This window comes from Protopterus annectens, chromosome 6.part0 (assembly GCF_019279795.1).
Source record: "Protopterus annectens isolate FY-2018-M chromosome 6.part0, PAN1.0, whole genome shotgun sequence".
Lineage (NCBI taxonomy): Eukaryota > Metazoa > Chordata > Ceratodontiformes > Protopteridae > Protopterus > Protopterus annectens.
In genome coordinates, this window is record NC_056737.1 from 1211095177 (window position 1) to 1211112676 (window position 17500).

At 37.7% G+C, this 17500-nt stretch overlaps 1 protein-coding gene across 2 annotated transcripts in view; it reads left to right on the plus strand.

Moving 5' to 3' along the window:
* GRB14 (growth factor receptor bound protein 14) overlaps positions 1-17500 on the plus strand; it is a 1680298-nt gene that overhangs the window by 1270965 nt on the left and 391833 nt on the right. For both annotated transcript variants that reach the window (XM_044074833.1, XM_044074832.1), the window contains exon 6: positions 1175-1285. In XM_044074833.1, the coding sequence (XP_043930768.1) occupies positions 1175-1285 (111 nt within the window). The remainder of the gene's footprint in view (positions 1-1174; positions 1286-17500) is intronic.

Sequence of the window (17500 nt, forward strand, 5' to 3'; positions counted from 1 at the left end):
GGTGGCGGTGATATTATTTACTTGTGGAATGTAGTTTTCAGTGTTATGAAGCACACTTTCAGTGTTCTGAGTTTTCAGTGTTTTGGGTTTTCAGTGTTTGATGTTATGGTCTCAATTTTATGAAATTCAACATTATGAAATTGCAGTGTTATGAAGTAGACCCATATATGTGTGTGTATCTATATATATCTATCTATCTATATATATATATATATATATATATATATATATATATGCATATATATATATATATATATATATATATATATATATATATATATATATATGTACACACACACACACACACACACACGCACACACACACACACACGCACACACACACACACACACACACACAGATATATATATATAACACAAAACTAGTGTGGATGACCATACAGAAATGCAGATTTGTGCTAGTGCAAGCATAATACATATTTCGAGTGTGTTTTTTTTTTCACAGTAAGAATCCCCATTCATTTGGAAATGTTTGTATATGTGAATGCAATTTGTGCACTAAAGGTAAGCTGGTGACGGACTCTTGGCCAGGATGCATGCATCTTAACCCACTCGATGAGGTGCTTGGAATTTTATCACCTTAACATCATAACATTGCAATAAGAAATGTGTACCATGTGAATATTAGCAGATGTTCTGATTACTAAACACATCAAACGTTGCATTAGTATTCAGCCTGGGGTAATGTTAACACTGATGGGCCAAGAGCTATTGTGCTATACATTTTAAACTAACAGATGCTATAGAGTGAGAAGTCATTAAATTCTGACTGCATAAATAAGTGATATATGCATTATGTAAGACCACTGAATCCGCCTGCTCCCTTCATCTCATCAATTTTCAATAATTTATGAGAACATAGAGTGCACATTATGAAATAAAAAAATGCATTTTCTTCTTTCTGTTTTCTAAACTGCTTGAATACAAATAAAACATGACTGAGCCTTAGGGATTCTTAATATAGCATTGTGGAATCTGTTTCAATGTGGCCTTTGATCATGGTCACAGGCATCAGGTGAATTTACAATTTTATGCTCTTGTGTTTATTTTGCAGCTCTTTTAAATAAATAAAAAAAAACATGCAGTTAATTCTTACTCATAATGATTCCATACAGTTAAAGATAATGTTTTAATATTGTTTCTTATCTGTCATTAGGAACCAAGGCATTTGCAATACTTTTGTGACTTCAGCAACAATGATCCTTACATGTTGGTGTCAGGAAAAAAAATATATGGTGCTCCAACCAACTATGGATTTTGCCTTAAGGTAATCATTTCTTGTTAACAGTTTGGTAGCTTTAAGGACATTAATTATGTACAGGGCAGTCCATATTATAAGAACACTGCAGTATTTAGATTGAGGAGATTTTATTCTGGCCAGTATTTTCTTACTTAATCTCCACTTTGGACCCTCATATCAAAATCTGCTGTAACATGGCACAAACTCAGCAGCAGATGTTTACCATCACAACATTTTGTAAGTTAACTTTCCAGGTAAAGCTGATAAGATGAACCTTTCATCAGCCATTTCCGTATTTTTATAATGTTAGATCTCAACTAACCTTTCACTGATGAATTCTGTTCTGCAGCAAACAGGTAACAAGCTTTGTTGATATAAACAGAATGAATAGTGCAGCCAGAAAGGTAGCTATTTGAATCGTTGAGATCCGCTAGAGTGAGTTCCAAAACGTGGAGACTGAATGGCTGAAAAAATGGACTTACATATACTAAGTCCAAGATGACCATCTCTCAGGATATTCACTTTTCTCTGACATATGGCAATCTTGGAGTTAGTATATATAAGTTTGGGGGGGGTGGGGATAGCTTGCCCGTGCAATGGAGAAGAAAGCCGTTCAGGATTCACTGTTCTGCAGGTTTTTTTTTTTTTTTTTTTTTTTACAGTTTGTTGGGACTATGCTTCTGGAGCCAACTAGAAACACATGCTAATCTTCATTTATCTCTTAGTTTCAGTCATTATAAATCTTAGGTTTATAGGTGAGTACTAGGCTAATGACCACCAGGGCCTTTTTAAGCCTAGCCATGCATCCCAAATCTCTAACATGTTCTGATACCCTTGATAAGTATAAGCAAGGGCTTGGGAGATGAATCATTTACAAGCAGGGCCCTGGGAGAGGAACCATTTACAGGTTGTCTGTGTCCATTAGAGACATAGGTGCCAAACCAGGTATCAGTTTCCTGTTCCCAATCCAACTGTCCAAGTTGAACTTGAATTGGGTTAGGGAGGAACTCTGCTTCACATGTATGGGAAGCCTGTTCCAGAGAAGGTGTAGTCTCTGGGATACATACCTGTCTTTCCAGCAGGTCCTATTTATTTCACAGGCAAGGTTTAAGACTTTAGAATGGGTAATGCTGGTGCTGTTTGTTTTGTAGATATGCAAGAGGTCCATCAAAGTGGAGTCTGATAATACCTGTATACCAGGCAAAGATCTCCCCTCAACAGCCTGTAGGAGGCAGAATACAGGGATAGGGCCTTAAGGCAGTCTACATAGGACACATTACTTATTCATGCCTTGCATGCTTTTAGTGCTGAACCCCTGTTGACATACCAGTTGTTGGATATGTCTCGTTAGGTACACAATAAAGGGGTCATTGTACTCAATGACAGGTCTGATGAATGCTGGATTCAGCATAACAGTGACTTCTTTGAAACTAAATGCAATACCATTGTTTATAAGTTGCACAATATAGGATGATTTCCTCACTACTATAGACACATGATGGTCAAAGATTAGATTATTCTCTGTGTGTCCCAAGTCCCTGGCGTAACTCTTAGTGGTGTGTTGTCAATATGATGGTGTCCTAGGATGGATGACTTCCCAAAGGATACTACCATGCAGTTCTTGGCATTTAGTTTTAGGCCATGGCTATGACACCATTTATTTTTCAGTGTCAGCCCTTCCTGGAGAATATTGTGTCAGTGGAGGATTCACTGACTGCTCCTAATTTGCAATCATCTGCAAATTTAGTCAGCCTGTGGCCATTGACAGTGGCCTTGACTTCAGAGAAGTAAATGCCAAAAGGAGTAGTTCCAAGAGTGATCCCTGAGTGACTCTGCTTGTGACTGGCCTCTTTGGAGAGATGGACTCCCCAATTCTAACTTTCTGCGTCCTGTATGTGAGACAGCTAGCTATCTACAGGGTGACATATGGGGCTGTACCTAACATCTTGAGTTTGTTAATGAGTGGGGTATTGTATCAAATGCTTTGTCAAGGTCAAGGTGGGCAGTGTGAATCATTTACCCTCATCTACTGCTTTGATGACCTTTTCAAAGAAGTGCACCAGGTTGAGTAGGCATGGTCTATCCTTGACAAAATTGGGTTGGGTCCAGTGTCTGGAGGTTTCCTGTGTCATTATTGATCATTTCTGTGATAATTATTACCGTGGCTTTGCATATGAAATTAATGAGACTTACGGGTCTGTAGTTTCCAAGGTCTGTAGATGGCTCACCTTTGTGCAGAGGGATGACTGTTGCTGTTCTCCATTCAAGAGACACTAAGTCTGTTTGGAGGCTATGGTTAAATAGCAATAGCAGAGGGCCTGATAACTCATGTTTCATGCCATTTAGAAGGCATCTTAGAATATTGTCTCGGACCATTGATGAGGTGTTCTTGGCTTTAAAGAGAGAATTAATGACCTGTTCTGTAGTAATAGTAGGGGAGTTACAATTAATGGTATTTCCTGAGGGATGGCTGAGGGGGAGAGGGGATAAAGTTGGAGCTGAATTTGTCGGCCAGCAGGTTTGCTATATCTTTTGGCACAGTATTGATGGCTCCATTTTCAATGAGCTCTGCACACAGTTGTGTATTGCCTTTGACGTTGCAGGCATAACTAAAGAATGCTTTGTCATTGTCCTTAGCCTAGGAGGCCACGTTTTGCTCAGATTTGGTTTTGTTAGACTTGATTTGTCCTCTGATGTGTTTATTTAGTTGGAGCGTGTTTTTATCCCGTGGGGTGCTGTACCTCCTGAGACTTGATTTGTCCTCTGATGTGTTTATTTAGTTGGAGCGTGTTTTTATCCCGCGGGGTGCCTCACCTCCTGAGACTTGATTTGTCCTCTGATGTGTTTAGTTGGAGCGTGTTTTTATCCCGCGGGGTGCTACACCTCCTGAGACTTGACTTGTTCTCTGATGTGTCTATTTAGTTGGAGCGTGTTTTTATCCCGCGGGGTGCCTCACCTCCTGAGACTTGATTTGTCCTCTGATGTGTTTATTTAGTTGGAGCGTGTTTTTATCCCACGGGGTGCCTCACCTCCTGAGACTTGATTTGTCCTCTGATGTGTTTATTTAGTTGGAGCGTGTTTTTATCCCATGGGGTGCTGTACCTCCTGAGACTTGATTTGTCCTCTGATGTGTTTATTTAGTTGGAGCGTGTTTTTATCCCGCGGGGTGCTACACCTCCTGAGACTTGACTTGTTCTCTGATGTGTCTATTTAGTTGGAGCGTGTTTTTATCCCACGGGGTGCCTCACCTCCTGAGACTTGATTTGTCCTCTGATGTGTTTATTTAGTTGGAGCGTGTTTTTATCCCGCGGGGTGCCTCACCTCCTGAGACTTGATTTGTCCTCTGATGTGTTTATTTAGTTGGAGCGTATTTTTATCCCGCGGGGTGCTGTACCTCCTGAGACTTGATTTGTCCTCTGATTTGTTTATTTAGTTGGAGCGTGTTTTTATCCCGCCGGGTGCCTCACCTCCTGAGACTTGATTTGTCCTCTGATTTGTTTATTTAGTTGGAGCATGTTTTTATCCCGCGGGGTGCTGTACCTCCTGAGACTTGATTTGTCCTCTGATGTGTTTATTTAGTTGGAGCGTATTTTTATCCCGCGGGGTGCTGTACCTCCTGAGACTTGATTTGTCCTCTGATTTGTTTATTTAGTTGGAGCGTGTTTTTATCCCGCGGGGTGCCTCACCTCCTGAGACTTGATTTGTCCTCTGATTTGTTTATTTAGTTGGAGCGTGTTTTTATCCCGTGGGGTGCTACACCTCCTGAGACTTCATTTGTCCTCTGATGTGTTTATTTAGTTGGAGCGTGTTTTTATCCCGTGGGGTGCTACACCTCCTGAGACTTGACTTGTCCTCTGATGTGTTTATTTAGTTGGAGTGTGTTTTTTCCCGCGGGGTGCTGTACCTCCTGAGACTTGGTCTGTCCTCTGATTTGTTTATTTAGTTGGAGCGTGTTTTTATCCCACGGGGTGCCTCACCTCCTGAGACTTGATTTGTCCTCTGATGTGTTTATTTAGTTGGAGCGTATTTTTATCCCGCGGGGTGCTGTACCTCCTGAGACTTGATTTGTCCTCTGATGTGTTTATTTAGTTGGAGCGTGTTTTTATCCCGTGGGGTGCTGTACCTCCTGAGACTTGATTTGTCCTCTGATGTGTTTATTTAGTTGGAGCGTGTTTTTATCCCGCGGGGTGCCGCACCTCCTGACTTTTTGATTATTTTCATCCTTCTGTTATACAGCCGATTGAGATTAAGATTCCACCTTTGTAGCTTGTTTTCTTTTTTTGTTTTTTGAGTTAGTTCTGTACTTCTTTCTGGTGGTACAGCTGCCTCTATGCAGTTATTAATATGCATGTATAGGGTTTCTATGAATAGTTCCATGTAGGCATCAGACTTCTCAGGGTTTATGTGGGCTTAGAGTAGTTAGTCTTAGAGTAGTTCCTGAATATTCCAGGGTTGGCTGGGATTCCAAGTTTTATTTTTACTTCAAAGGAGACCATTTTGTGGTCTGACTATAACAGAGAAGGCATTACATAAGGGGATGTGCGTCACTCTCCCGTATTTCAACATGACCAGTATGCTATATGTATATGATATTGTGGTTAGTCGTCAGTGATAAAATCAGGCTGTCCAGGTCTCCTGTATATGACCTGACTTTTCATATTGACTCAGCAACTGGAGACCAATCTGGGATGGAAGCACAAAGTGGATTCCTATCCCAAAATGGATGTTATAGAACGGATTCAAAGCTGATGACTTTTGGATGTCTTCTGCTGTGATCAGATAACCAGCACTGTTTCAGATACAGAAAGATGACCAGGGTGAGGGTATGGCTGGACAGAGGCATACCTACATATTACAGTGCTATCACTATATCTGTTTCCATGGCAATTTTTACGGCAACCACATAATCTGAATTAACTGATCATAGTTATTCCTTTACAATTCACTGTCCTTTTCTAGAATGAAGGTTACCTACAAGGTTGCAGCTAATGGGAAATAATACATGGAATGCATGGTAGTAGAACTGAACAGCCTGAAATGTATTTCAGCCTAAGCACTGGACATATATAACAGAGAACATTAAATAAAAAAGCCTTCATTTAATTGCTTTCATCTTGTATATTGCAAAATTTAACAGTTCCAAGAAGTAAAGCTTGTGCAGAATCCTAGTTGAGAGAGTACACTTTATACATTATTGATGTAGCTACAAATATATGTCTGATATATATATATATATATATATGTATATATATATATATATATATATATATATATATATATATATATATATATATATAGATATATATATATATGTATATATATATACTACCTTGTGTACTTGTGATTACTGTATTTAACTCTTCAAGATGATTGCTTGTATATAAACATTGTTTGCATTTCTTTTTTTACACTACATCAATGTTACACCTGAAATAGGTTTATATGTATAGGTGCTTTACCCATGTAAAAAAAAATAAATAAACAAACAAATAGATAAATACCACTCTTTGTTAATTAACAAAAATACATATACATGAAACAAAGAGTAATATACAGGAATCCGTTAGCTTTCTTGATGGTGTCCACCAGTGCAGGAAGATCTGTACAGAAGGGCAGCACAGAGAACTACAACTTCGTAAGTTATAATGTACTTCATTAAGTAGCTGCAAATTGCAGCTTTTTGTTAAGGTAAATTATAGTTTACTGAAGTGATGTTTCCAGTTGCACTGTGGCCCAGTGGTTACTGCCTCGATGTGATTCACAGAAATATTTTACTTAATAGGCATGATAGTAGAGCGGGACAGCCATTACCACATTATGGCTACAAGGTCACCTATATTCTGGCTAAGTAGCATTACTATATGGAGGCAGAAAGAGATATTGTTATGACATCAGGGTTACTTTTGTCAGGGAGAACTGCATTGCTAAGTGAGATTTTCTTAGTGTGGAAAGAATTTTTTTTACTGCAAAGCTAATATGCTGCTACCAGGTCCAGTTTATTTGAACTTGGGGTGGGCGGGCTGCAAGCCCTGTAAGCATCACATCCTCACTGAGAAATTGGACCACAAAGCTGTTTCCTAAGAAATAGAAATCAACTCAGTAACCCCAGCAAACATTGTAGCAGTTAAGAGCTATTTCAAAGCAAACTACATCCTATTAAGGAATATTTTTTGAAAACTCAGTGCTCCTCCAACCCCTGAGTTCACAGCAACCTATGCAGAGCTGTTCACAGAGACCATGTATAACCGTGCAAACAGTTTCTTGGAAACTGCTGTATCTGCTAAAAGTAAGCCAAAACAAACTCTGGAAACAAACCACACTGGTGGACTCCTGCCCTATAACAAAACGAAAAAGGCCATGGCTAAAAGCATGAAGAGTAACTCCCATAATGATAAGAGCTCTCTAGTTATACTAAACCAGAAACCAATATGATTGATTAATAGCAACAAGGCCAATTATGAGGTCAGGATAGCCTCACAGGCTAAAGACAACCACAAGGTATTCTACAGCCATGTCTGAAACCTCAAAGGCAGCACACAGCAGTGTGCCGAACTGGTGGTCAGTGGTGTCATCTTCACTGGGCAAAGATGACTTATACCCAGCCTATGCACATATATACCTGGTTAGTACGCAGTAAGTCCATGTCAATACTGTGTAAAAATAACATATTAAGTATTACAGATACAGGATTGTAACAGCAGTATTGTGATTTGGTGTGTTTGTAACATGTGAGCTATAATATAATTCTGGTATTAAAGAAATCAGTTTAGCTGGCATCACACTCTGTCTCCCAGAAAATATGCAAAGCAAAGACATTGCAATGACTCATAATGAAAAGATTACAATGTTTTCATAACAAACTGTATATTTTGATGTTATTTGACAGCAGCTTTTAGCCTGTCCTATGTCTGCTAAACAAGTCTTTCTGGAGATTACTATGAGTACCCTTATGGGTATGAGACACTTCCTAAAGACTTCGAGATAAGCTGAAAGCTGAATGTAAACAAAGCACTGCTGAATCAGGGCTTTGGGAATTCTGCAGTATCATTAACGCAAAGTTACACTAAATGAAATGTCAGTCACTTTATAATACTTTCAACTTAACAAAACACCATCATTTAGAGGGCTGTCAAACACTGGTTGCAGAACTCCATAAATATTCATTTGACATAGAGGCTAAAGCCTTGTCAGTTACAGAGATGACCTGAATCTGAACAGAGCATCAAAGTGCCAGAAAGTCAAGCCAGTAGTGACAGAGCTGTACAAGGGAGCTCTTACTGCTCTGGGCAGCACATCTGTTTATTGCCCCCTTTGCTCTTTATTGCAATCATTTAATAAGTCATTTTGTTGATACATTTATTGACCCACATTTTATGAACTTTTGTTGCTGACTTCAATTAATGACAACATAGAAAATTTACAAAAAAATGTTTTTAATTTTGCAAACTAATAACTTGATTGCTATCATTAAAAAATTATTTTTTTTTACAATTTGCAAGCTGATTTAAGCCATTGACAACACAGTCACTTATAAAAAGTATGAAGCACAGTTTGACAGTTTATAAACTGTGCATACGCAGTTTTGATTGCTTAGTGACACCTTGGAAATTGCCAGACTGTTCTTTTTTAAAGACTGGTATTCCCATTGCCGCATCTCTTGTCAGTTGGTTCCATTGGCTGCAGCATCTCTTGTCAGTTGGTTCCATTGGCTGCAGCATCTCTTGTCAGTTGGTTCCATTGGCTGCAGCATCTCTTGTCAGTTGGTTCTATTGGCTGCAGCATCTCTTGTCAGTTGGTTCCATTGTCAGGCACCCCAGCTGCCCTGCCCTTTTGAAGTTACTGACCAGTGAGAGGTCTGAACAGCAAAAAGTCAAATATCATAGCTTTAATGTAAGACATGAAGACCACTGATGCAGCTGGAGCACCTAGTGGAGGTCAGACGGCTGGTCTTTTGAATACATTTGGATGCCTTTGGGATTTCTTCATTTAGATTGCAAAGATATTTGGGGGTAAATACATTGTACTTTCAACAAGTTTACAGCATGAAGATAATAAAAATCTTCACAGATGTAGATGGCAGCTACTTTGAGCGTGCTTGCTGGCTGCACTGCACTAGTATAAAGTAAGGCCCTGGAAAGCAAATGATTCATGGAAAGAAGGAACCCTCTGTGTGGTAATGTGGGGTGTTTTGAAAAAGAAGGCTGAAAGGAAGAAAGGTGTCAGAAGGACTCACAAAGCTGGTCTTTGGGACCATAAAAAGTGACACTCCATGCTTGATAACAGAAACATAATGAATGGTGCAAAATGTTACAATTCAGTTTAATGACACATCAGTGGAGATGTGGAACTATTGAGTGTGTTGTCCATTGTATGAGATATTAAACTGAGGTCCCATCTGCTTGAGTTGGTGTTAACTCATGTAGATGTAAGAGGTACTACAATGTTGTTGTTGTTGTGTCTTTCGGCTTTTCCCAGTTAGGGGTCGCCACAGCGGAACTCCGGTCCACTAATGATTGGCAGTAGATTTTTACATGCCGAGTTGCCAGCCCTGATGCACAACCTTCAACGAAGATACGCCCATTGACACATGTCTCCACACAGAAGATGCTCTAGCTGAGAATCGAACAGGAAAACGTCTTACTGTGAGGCGACAATGCTACCACAGCACCACCACCTCAGTCACTACAGTACCTATCAAAAATAGTAGGTGTCCTTTATTTAACACAGCATAAAAAGAAAACAATGACATATTTACAAAATGTACCTATTTACACACACACACACACACAGACACACACACACACACACACATATATATATATATATATATATATATATATATATATATATATACACATATACACATTTGTGTTTATCATGTTTTTATAATATTCCAAGCAAAACCACAGCTAGTAACAGGCAGAAAGTCAAGGCTCAGCAGTTGTAAAATCCACAGGTTTTATTACAGGTTAGTGCTTTTGCAGTGTTCACCACTGCTTCATCAGACAAAAAAGTAAAACAAATGAACTTCTTTTATACTAAATTTCAGTATCAATTAACATAACAATGCAGACTCCTAACTGATCCACACTTTTAAAGCAACAGCATCTAAAAACAGCACATAAAGGAAAGAGAGAATGTGGCATCATTTGTACTGTACAAGAAGAGGGAATGGTTGTAGTGCTTTGGCAAAACACACACTGACAAATGGCCACACACATACATTTGTATTTCAAGTTTTAGAAGTTGTGGCTGATAGTGTGTGTGTGTGTGTGTGTGTGTGTGTGTGTGGGGGGGTGGGGTGGGGGGGACTTAGTAAAAGGTTAGGACCGCATAGGGGAATGCGTCTGAATGACCATGTACCCCCAAAACCAGTATCAAAGGCAAAGAAAAGTAGATAAATGTATTATTTGGCATTTTTGCATTTTTACTTGTTATTCCTTTATGTGATGTTTTTAGATGCTGTTGCTTTAAAAGTAAATGCCTTGTGGATAAATTAGGAGTTTGCATTGTTATGTTAATTGATACTAAAATTTAGTGTAAAAAAAGTTCATTTGTTTTACTTTTTTGTCTGATGAAGCGGTGGTGAACACTGCGAAAGCGATAACTTTTAATAAAACCTGTGGATTTTACAACTGCTGAGCCTTGCATTTCTGCTTGTTACTAGCTGTGGTTTTGCTTGGAATTTTGCTTGGGTCTGCTGCTGGAATACATTCACTGCTTTGGGGTTTTCTTGCTGATTTTTTATAACATCTGCATTGTTATTCTTCCACAACTGACCCACACTCCTTCTTCCACAATCATAAACTAATTTTTCTCAAAATATATGCCAAAATACATTTCCTATTAAACAAAATTTCATTCAGTTTTTCATTCCAAATACATATTACATGAAATAAATTCTTATCTACCCTTCTCACAGTCTTTATTGTTGTTCCTATAATATCCATACATAGTAATATTCATGTCTATATTGTTTATGTCATTAATATTCTCAAATCTTTCTTCACACGTTTCCAGAGTTTCACCACTCTTTTGCATTTAAAAAAAATGCTGTGTTGTTTCTCCCTCTCCCCAACATAAATGCACTCTTTCATCTTTTCTTTTTATATGGCTTATTCCCCTTACCTGGTAACAAGTGTTTTACCGGTCTCTATAGGAAATCCTGGCCATCTACTACCCTGGTAACCACGTTTTCCTTACTTTAATGGCTTTAATCACTTCTTCTGGCAAATTTCCCAAGGAGTTACATATTGATATTGCTTCATCTCATTATATCACATCCATCTATCTTTTACTATATCGTTAATTTTTATTTTCCATGTTAGTATTTGTTCTTTATAAATTTTAATTTCTTCTTTTTCTTATTATCACAATCTTGCAGAGCTTCTGTTCTTCTATTTAAACATTCTCACCATTAAATTCTCATTTTCTTCCGTTACCTAATTTAATACTCCATACAACCTTAAAGACGTAGCATAAACAAATGGATTTAGTAACTGCAAGTTCCCTTCACCTTCACTCATATACAACACTTCCATCTTCACTGGGTTTAACCTTGAACCTCATATGAAGAAAAAACACCAATTGCACAATTTCTTTTTCATATTTTTCTTGGTTCATATAAATATATGACATATTTACCCTTTAATACAGATTATATACCAGACATACCTTTTTCTTGAATAGTTATCTATACATCCTCCGCAGAAGACATTTTTCTTTCTTTTCTTTTATCAGACCATCCCATTGTATTATAACTACTCATTTTCCCCAAATTTTATCCCTAGAAAGATATTTCATTCATTGAAAAATACACACCACCAATTTTCACCACATCACCCCACCAATTTTCACCACATCACCCAAACCCTTACATTTGTCTTTACTCAAAGTCATACCCATTTCCTTTAATCATCCATTCAGCTCAACAAACACTTCCTTCATCCATACTGTGTTCTTAGTAACTACAACTATATTGTCTGTGTATGTCAAAACTGCTGGAATCACCGCTTCCTTTTACCTCACATATCTAGCATCTTTCAATATATAAGCTACTTTACTCACTATAGAATTCATTACCAACGTGAACAATATCTCACTCATGGGACATCCTTGTCTTATACCACACTTCATGCATATTTCTTTACTCCGCCACCCATTGGCTAACCCTCTCACTCTATTTTTTTATATGCTGACATACACACCCTCCTAATTGTGTTACTTATTCCATACATCCCACAAAGCATCATGTTACATTGTATCAAACACCTTACTAATATCACCTACCATTAGTTTCACATCCTCATGTTTACTTATAATATCAGCCACAATTTCTCTCACAGCTAATAACATTCTTTCACTTTTATAGCATACATACTACCTTTCATAATGCCCCTCATCTTTTTCCTTCTCCTCTGTATTATTCCCATAAAAGATTTATAGTCTGTGTTATTTACTGTGATGGTCTCCAACATTTTATTCCTTCTTCTCACCTTTCTCACATATAAATGTTACTATTCTATTACAGAACTCTTTATAAACCAACCCTTCCTTCAGCCATTCATTCAGCACATTTGCAAAATACTCTTTACCAGTCTATTAATCTCTTTACATTCCATACCCGATACCATCTGGGCCTAATACTGAATCATTTACTTTCCTAAATACTTCATCAGTTCACTAATTTCTTCTCCAAATTGTTCCATAACTTGTTCTATTTTTTTTTTTTTTTGCTTTCTATCACCTCGCTTATTTTCCTGTATTTTATTCTTATACGTATTTTCCACAAACTGTACAATAGTGCTCATAATTTACACTTGTGTTCTTTTTATCTGTCCTTTTACATTTTTACTTTCCCTCATTTTACTAATATTCTCCATTGTTATTTCAGACAAATATCCAGATATCTCCTTCCTTCTCCCTTGTGAATAATATCTCAGCCTAAACAGTAATGCCTTATGTTTTACTCTATTTCTTTTGCACATTTCTTTTTCCTTATCATTATACCTTCTTACATTATTCTCTAAATTTTCTAATAAATTTCTATATATTTTTAATAGTTCACTTTCTCTTCCTTTCTGTCATCATAAATTCAATCCAATATTCAGACCAGTTTTTATAGAAGTCCTTCATGGTTATACAATCCTTCTATAACTGTAATACTTCCCACTCACCAATTCCAACCCATAATTTCTCGTTTATTCTTTCTATTCCCTATCTTATTTAACATGCTTCCTTTTTCTTCCATCAGTTCCATCCATATTGTTAAATGATCTAAAAAACTCATCACAACTGTATCACCATCTGCAACTCCCAAGCCTTCAGATAACACACAATAATCATTTTTAGATCCAGGTGACCACCTTCTGCTAAGTTCGATGATTGTTGTGTGTCACACATCTAATCTATTACTTAAATTAAATTAAATTAAATTAAAGTCCCCTGAAATTATAATTTTTGTGTTAACAGTATAGTCTAATTTTTGATGAATCAGATTCTCTTTCCATGCAAATTATATAGGCATTTAATGCTCTAATTCTATAAATATGGTCTATCCACCTTAGATCAACAAAATTTAACCTTCCCATCCTTAACAACATTAATTCTTTATTTTCACTATTTTACAGAAAACAGCCACTCCAGAACAAATTTCACTCTTGCTTTTGTGTTAGGACATGAATAATTGAATCTTCGTGGTTCTGTTCAAGCAGCTTTATTTTATACAAACACATCACTATAGAGGCTTACTGATTATAATTTAAGTAACTTATATACAAACTAACAATCATGCATGCTCACTCTCTGGCTGCTTCTAGAAAATGGCACTAGGGCTTGCTTGTGTCTGGAATTTATACGTGCATGCACAGCCCCACATGCTTCTTAAAGATATAGCACACACGTTAGAATCTGATCGACATCCTCCATCTTTGAGAAATTGATCATGTAATTTGTCATGAGATTATTTGGGATGCAGAAATCACAGGTAATCCATAGACATGCATTATACAATGCTAAATGCACATGTATATACACTCAAGTCCACGTTGCTGCGTATTTCACACTAAGCAAGAAACTCGTCCATATCATGTGACATAAAACTGGGAATTAAATTTAGCAACTGGGACAGTTTCTGCAAAATGGTTGATGTTCAAATCACTTTCTGGAACAGAATCTGACTTTTGAACCCATTCTGGTCTAGAAACAGTGTCTGGCTCATTCTTTGACTTAGAGTTTGCATCACAGATACAATGTTGTGACTGCCATGATGATGATTCTGGTACAGGAAGAAGATGTCTGCAATTCGTCCTAAACTTCATAACCTCAGAATCTACCAAGTAGGATCTTGGCTCTGCATACATGCCTGTAATCTGTCTTTTCGATCAGAACCTTTTGTCGTCTGGATTTGTACTGCCTCACCTTCCGTCAACAAATGAAGTAATCTGCTTGATCTGTCGTAACTAGATTTCTGGATATTATACTTCTTAAACAATTGAGCCTTGATGGTTTTATTGTTCTTAGGTTTAGTCTGCAACAAACTTGGAAGAAATAGGTAGCGTAGTTCTAGTTTCCCAGGAATGTAGTCATTGAGCAGATGAGCCAAGAATATCATTAGAGGGTATGTTTTTGAGATTAAGCAAATTCAAGAATACATCGGTATTGTCATGCTTTGACTTTTCAAGTAATTGCTTTGCTCTCTGTACTGCACGTTCAGCTAGTCTATTGGAATGAGACTACTCAGGACTACTAGTGACATGTACAAAGCCCCAGTCTTTTGCAAATTTCTGAAACAACCGGCTAATAAATTGAGTACCATTATCAGAAAAACAGTCTGTGTGGATTACCATGAACTGAGAAATTATGTTTCAACTTAGTAATAACAACATTATGAGGATACGTTTGGTAGTAGATCAATCTCAAACCAATTTGAATAAGAATCCAACAAAAGTAAGTAGTTTTGATTGTTCCACTCAAAGATATCAGTTGCTACAGTAGACCAAGGTAGCTCAGGAATTGGACTTAGCTCAAGTGGTTCTCTACGCAAATGTGGTCTAGTACTATTGCAAACTGAACAAGAAGAAAGAACTCTACCAATGTCTCTTGATAATGAAGGCCAAAAGAGTAATTCTCTTGAAAGAATAACTGATTTGTTCACATCATAGTGTCTTAATGTAGGTGGGGTGGCAATTTTGTGTTTCAGGGGTTCAAATGCCTTCTGATGATGATCTAACCATGACCATGCAACATTTTTGCATGTTAACTCTCTTAAAGGTGCTGTCAACTCATTGAAGTCTGATATAAATTTGCCTAAATTGTTGACCATGCCAAGAAAATGTTGTAAACCTTGTACAAAGTCTCTCACTGATATCTCTAGAATAGCTGCTTGCTTGGTCCGGTCAGGTCTGTAACCTGTACTTATAAACAAATGCCCTACATACGTAACTTCTGGAAGTCAGAATTTGTACTTTAGAGGATTGAACTTTAAGTTCCCTTCACGTGCTCTGTCTAGAACTTTCTTGAGGTTTCTGTCATGCTCTGCTCCACCATTGCCTCTAACCAATAGATCATCTACTATTATGGCACAAGGAAAACCCAAAATAAATTAGCTCCATTGCATGCTGAAAAACTTCACTTGCAGAATTTATTCCAAATGGCATCCTGTGGAATCTGTATCTGCCAAACAGAGGACCAAAAGTAGTTAGAAATGAGGATTTGTGATCAACAACACTTGCCAAAATGAACTCTTTGCATCCAAAACAAAAATGCACTAGCATTTGGTATTAGAGCTGCAACTTCTTCATCTGTGTATATTGGATGACATGGTCTCTTTAATGCTTTGTTCAAATATCTTGGGTCAATGCATATTCTGATTTCATCTAAACTTTTTTATAAGTGGCTATCACGGACAACACCCATTCTGTTGGTTCTGTGACTGGACAAATCACATCTTCCTGCATCATTTTAGCCAACTGAGCTTTACCTTTATCTTGCATAGCTATCAGAATGCTTCTCACTGGTCTGACTACTGGAGTGATCTCTGGGTCTAACTTCATGGAATATTCAACTGGAATTTTGCCCAATTTGTCATCAAAAACATCAGCATACTCTGAGAAAATAGCTTCAGAGAAACTGGAACTCAGAACTGCACTCACATTCTTAAACTATCACTGAACCTTCAGTTTGAATTTCTTCACCTCCTTAAGCAGCAAGTCTCATACTACTGGTTACATTGAGTTGTTTGTTAGTTCTCACTCTTGCAAATGTGTCCACTGATATAACATTACACTTTGACCCAGTGCCTACTTTGAGCTCTGTGGATTTTCCAATGAACCGAACATTACTAAATACTTCGCTTCTTGTTAATAAGTTCACTGCATCAACTCTTTCCCCAAGCACTGATACGCCATCTACATAGAAAGCTGACTGCTTCGGCCCTACTTGATCAACTTGCTTTTTTTGTGTGACCTTTCTTTACAACTGTGTGAGGCTTACTTGATTTACAAAACTTTTGGAAATGATTCCATTTTTTACACTTGTGGCATTGTTGACCAAATGCTAAGCACTTTTCTCTTTTAGATTCATGATTCGCACCACAATTGCGACAGTTAACAATAAAGCTAGATTTGGGTTTTGTTGATTCATGTTTGTACTGCACTCAGCTAGTACTGGAGGCTGCACCTTTCTTAGAACTTTCTAGAAAACCTCATGGCTTCTTTGGAAATTCTGTAGCTACCATGTGCTTAGGCCTGCTCATGTTTGCCATGTGTTGCATACTATCTACATGTGCTCTGGATCCAACTGAAACCATGCTCTTGTTACTCACAAGCATACATGTGTGTTTTTCTGTCACCTCATGGATTTGACAAATCTTTATTGCTTTGCTCAACATTAAATCACTGTCATGAAGTAATATCTTTCTCACAGCGGCACTGTTAGTACCACATACAAGCCTGTCCTTTATCAGCTCATCTTTTGGATCACAAAACCAACACCTCTTAAGCTCTGTTTCTCAAGTCACTTATATAAGCTGCAAATGTTTTCCCTGGTTTCTGATCTCTTGTGTAAAACAGATGCCTCTCTAACTTCATCTGGGGTTGCATATTTCTCTGAACTTGTGCTTCAAACACTCAGGGTCTTCCCTTGATTCATCTTGTACAACACTATGGTGGTCTGCCCCTCCTCCTTCATACACTTTATGGTGCATACACAAATGAACGGTCTCTTTCTATGGCCTCACACCCT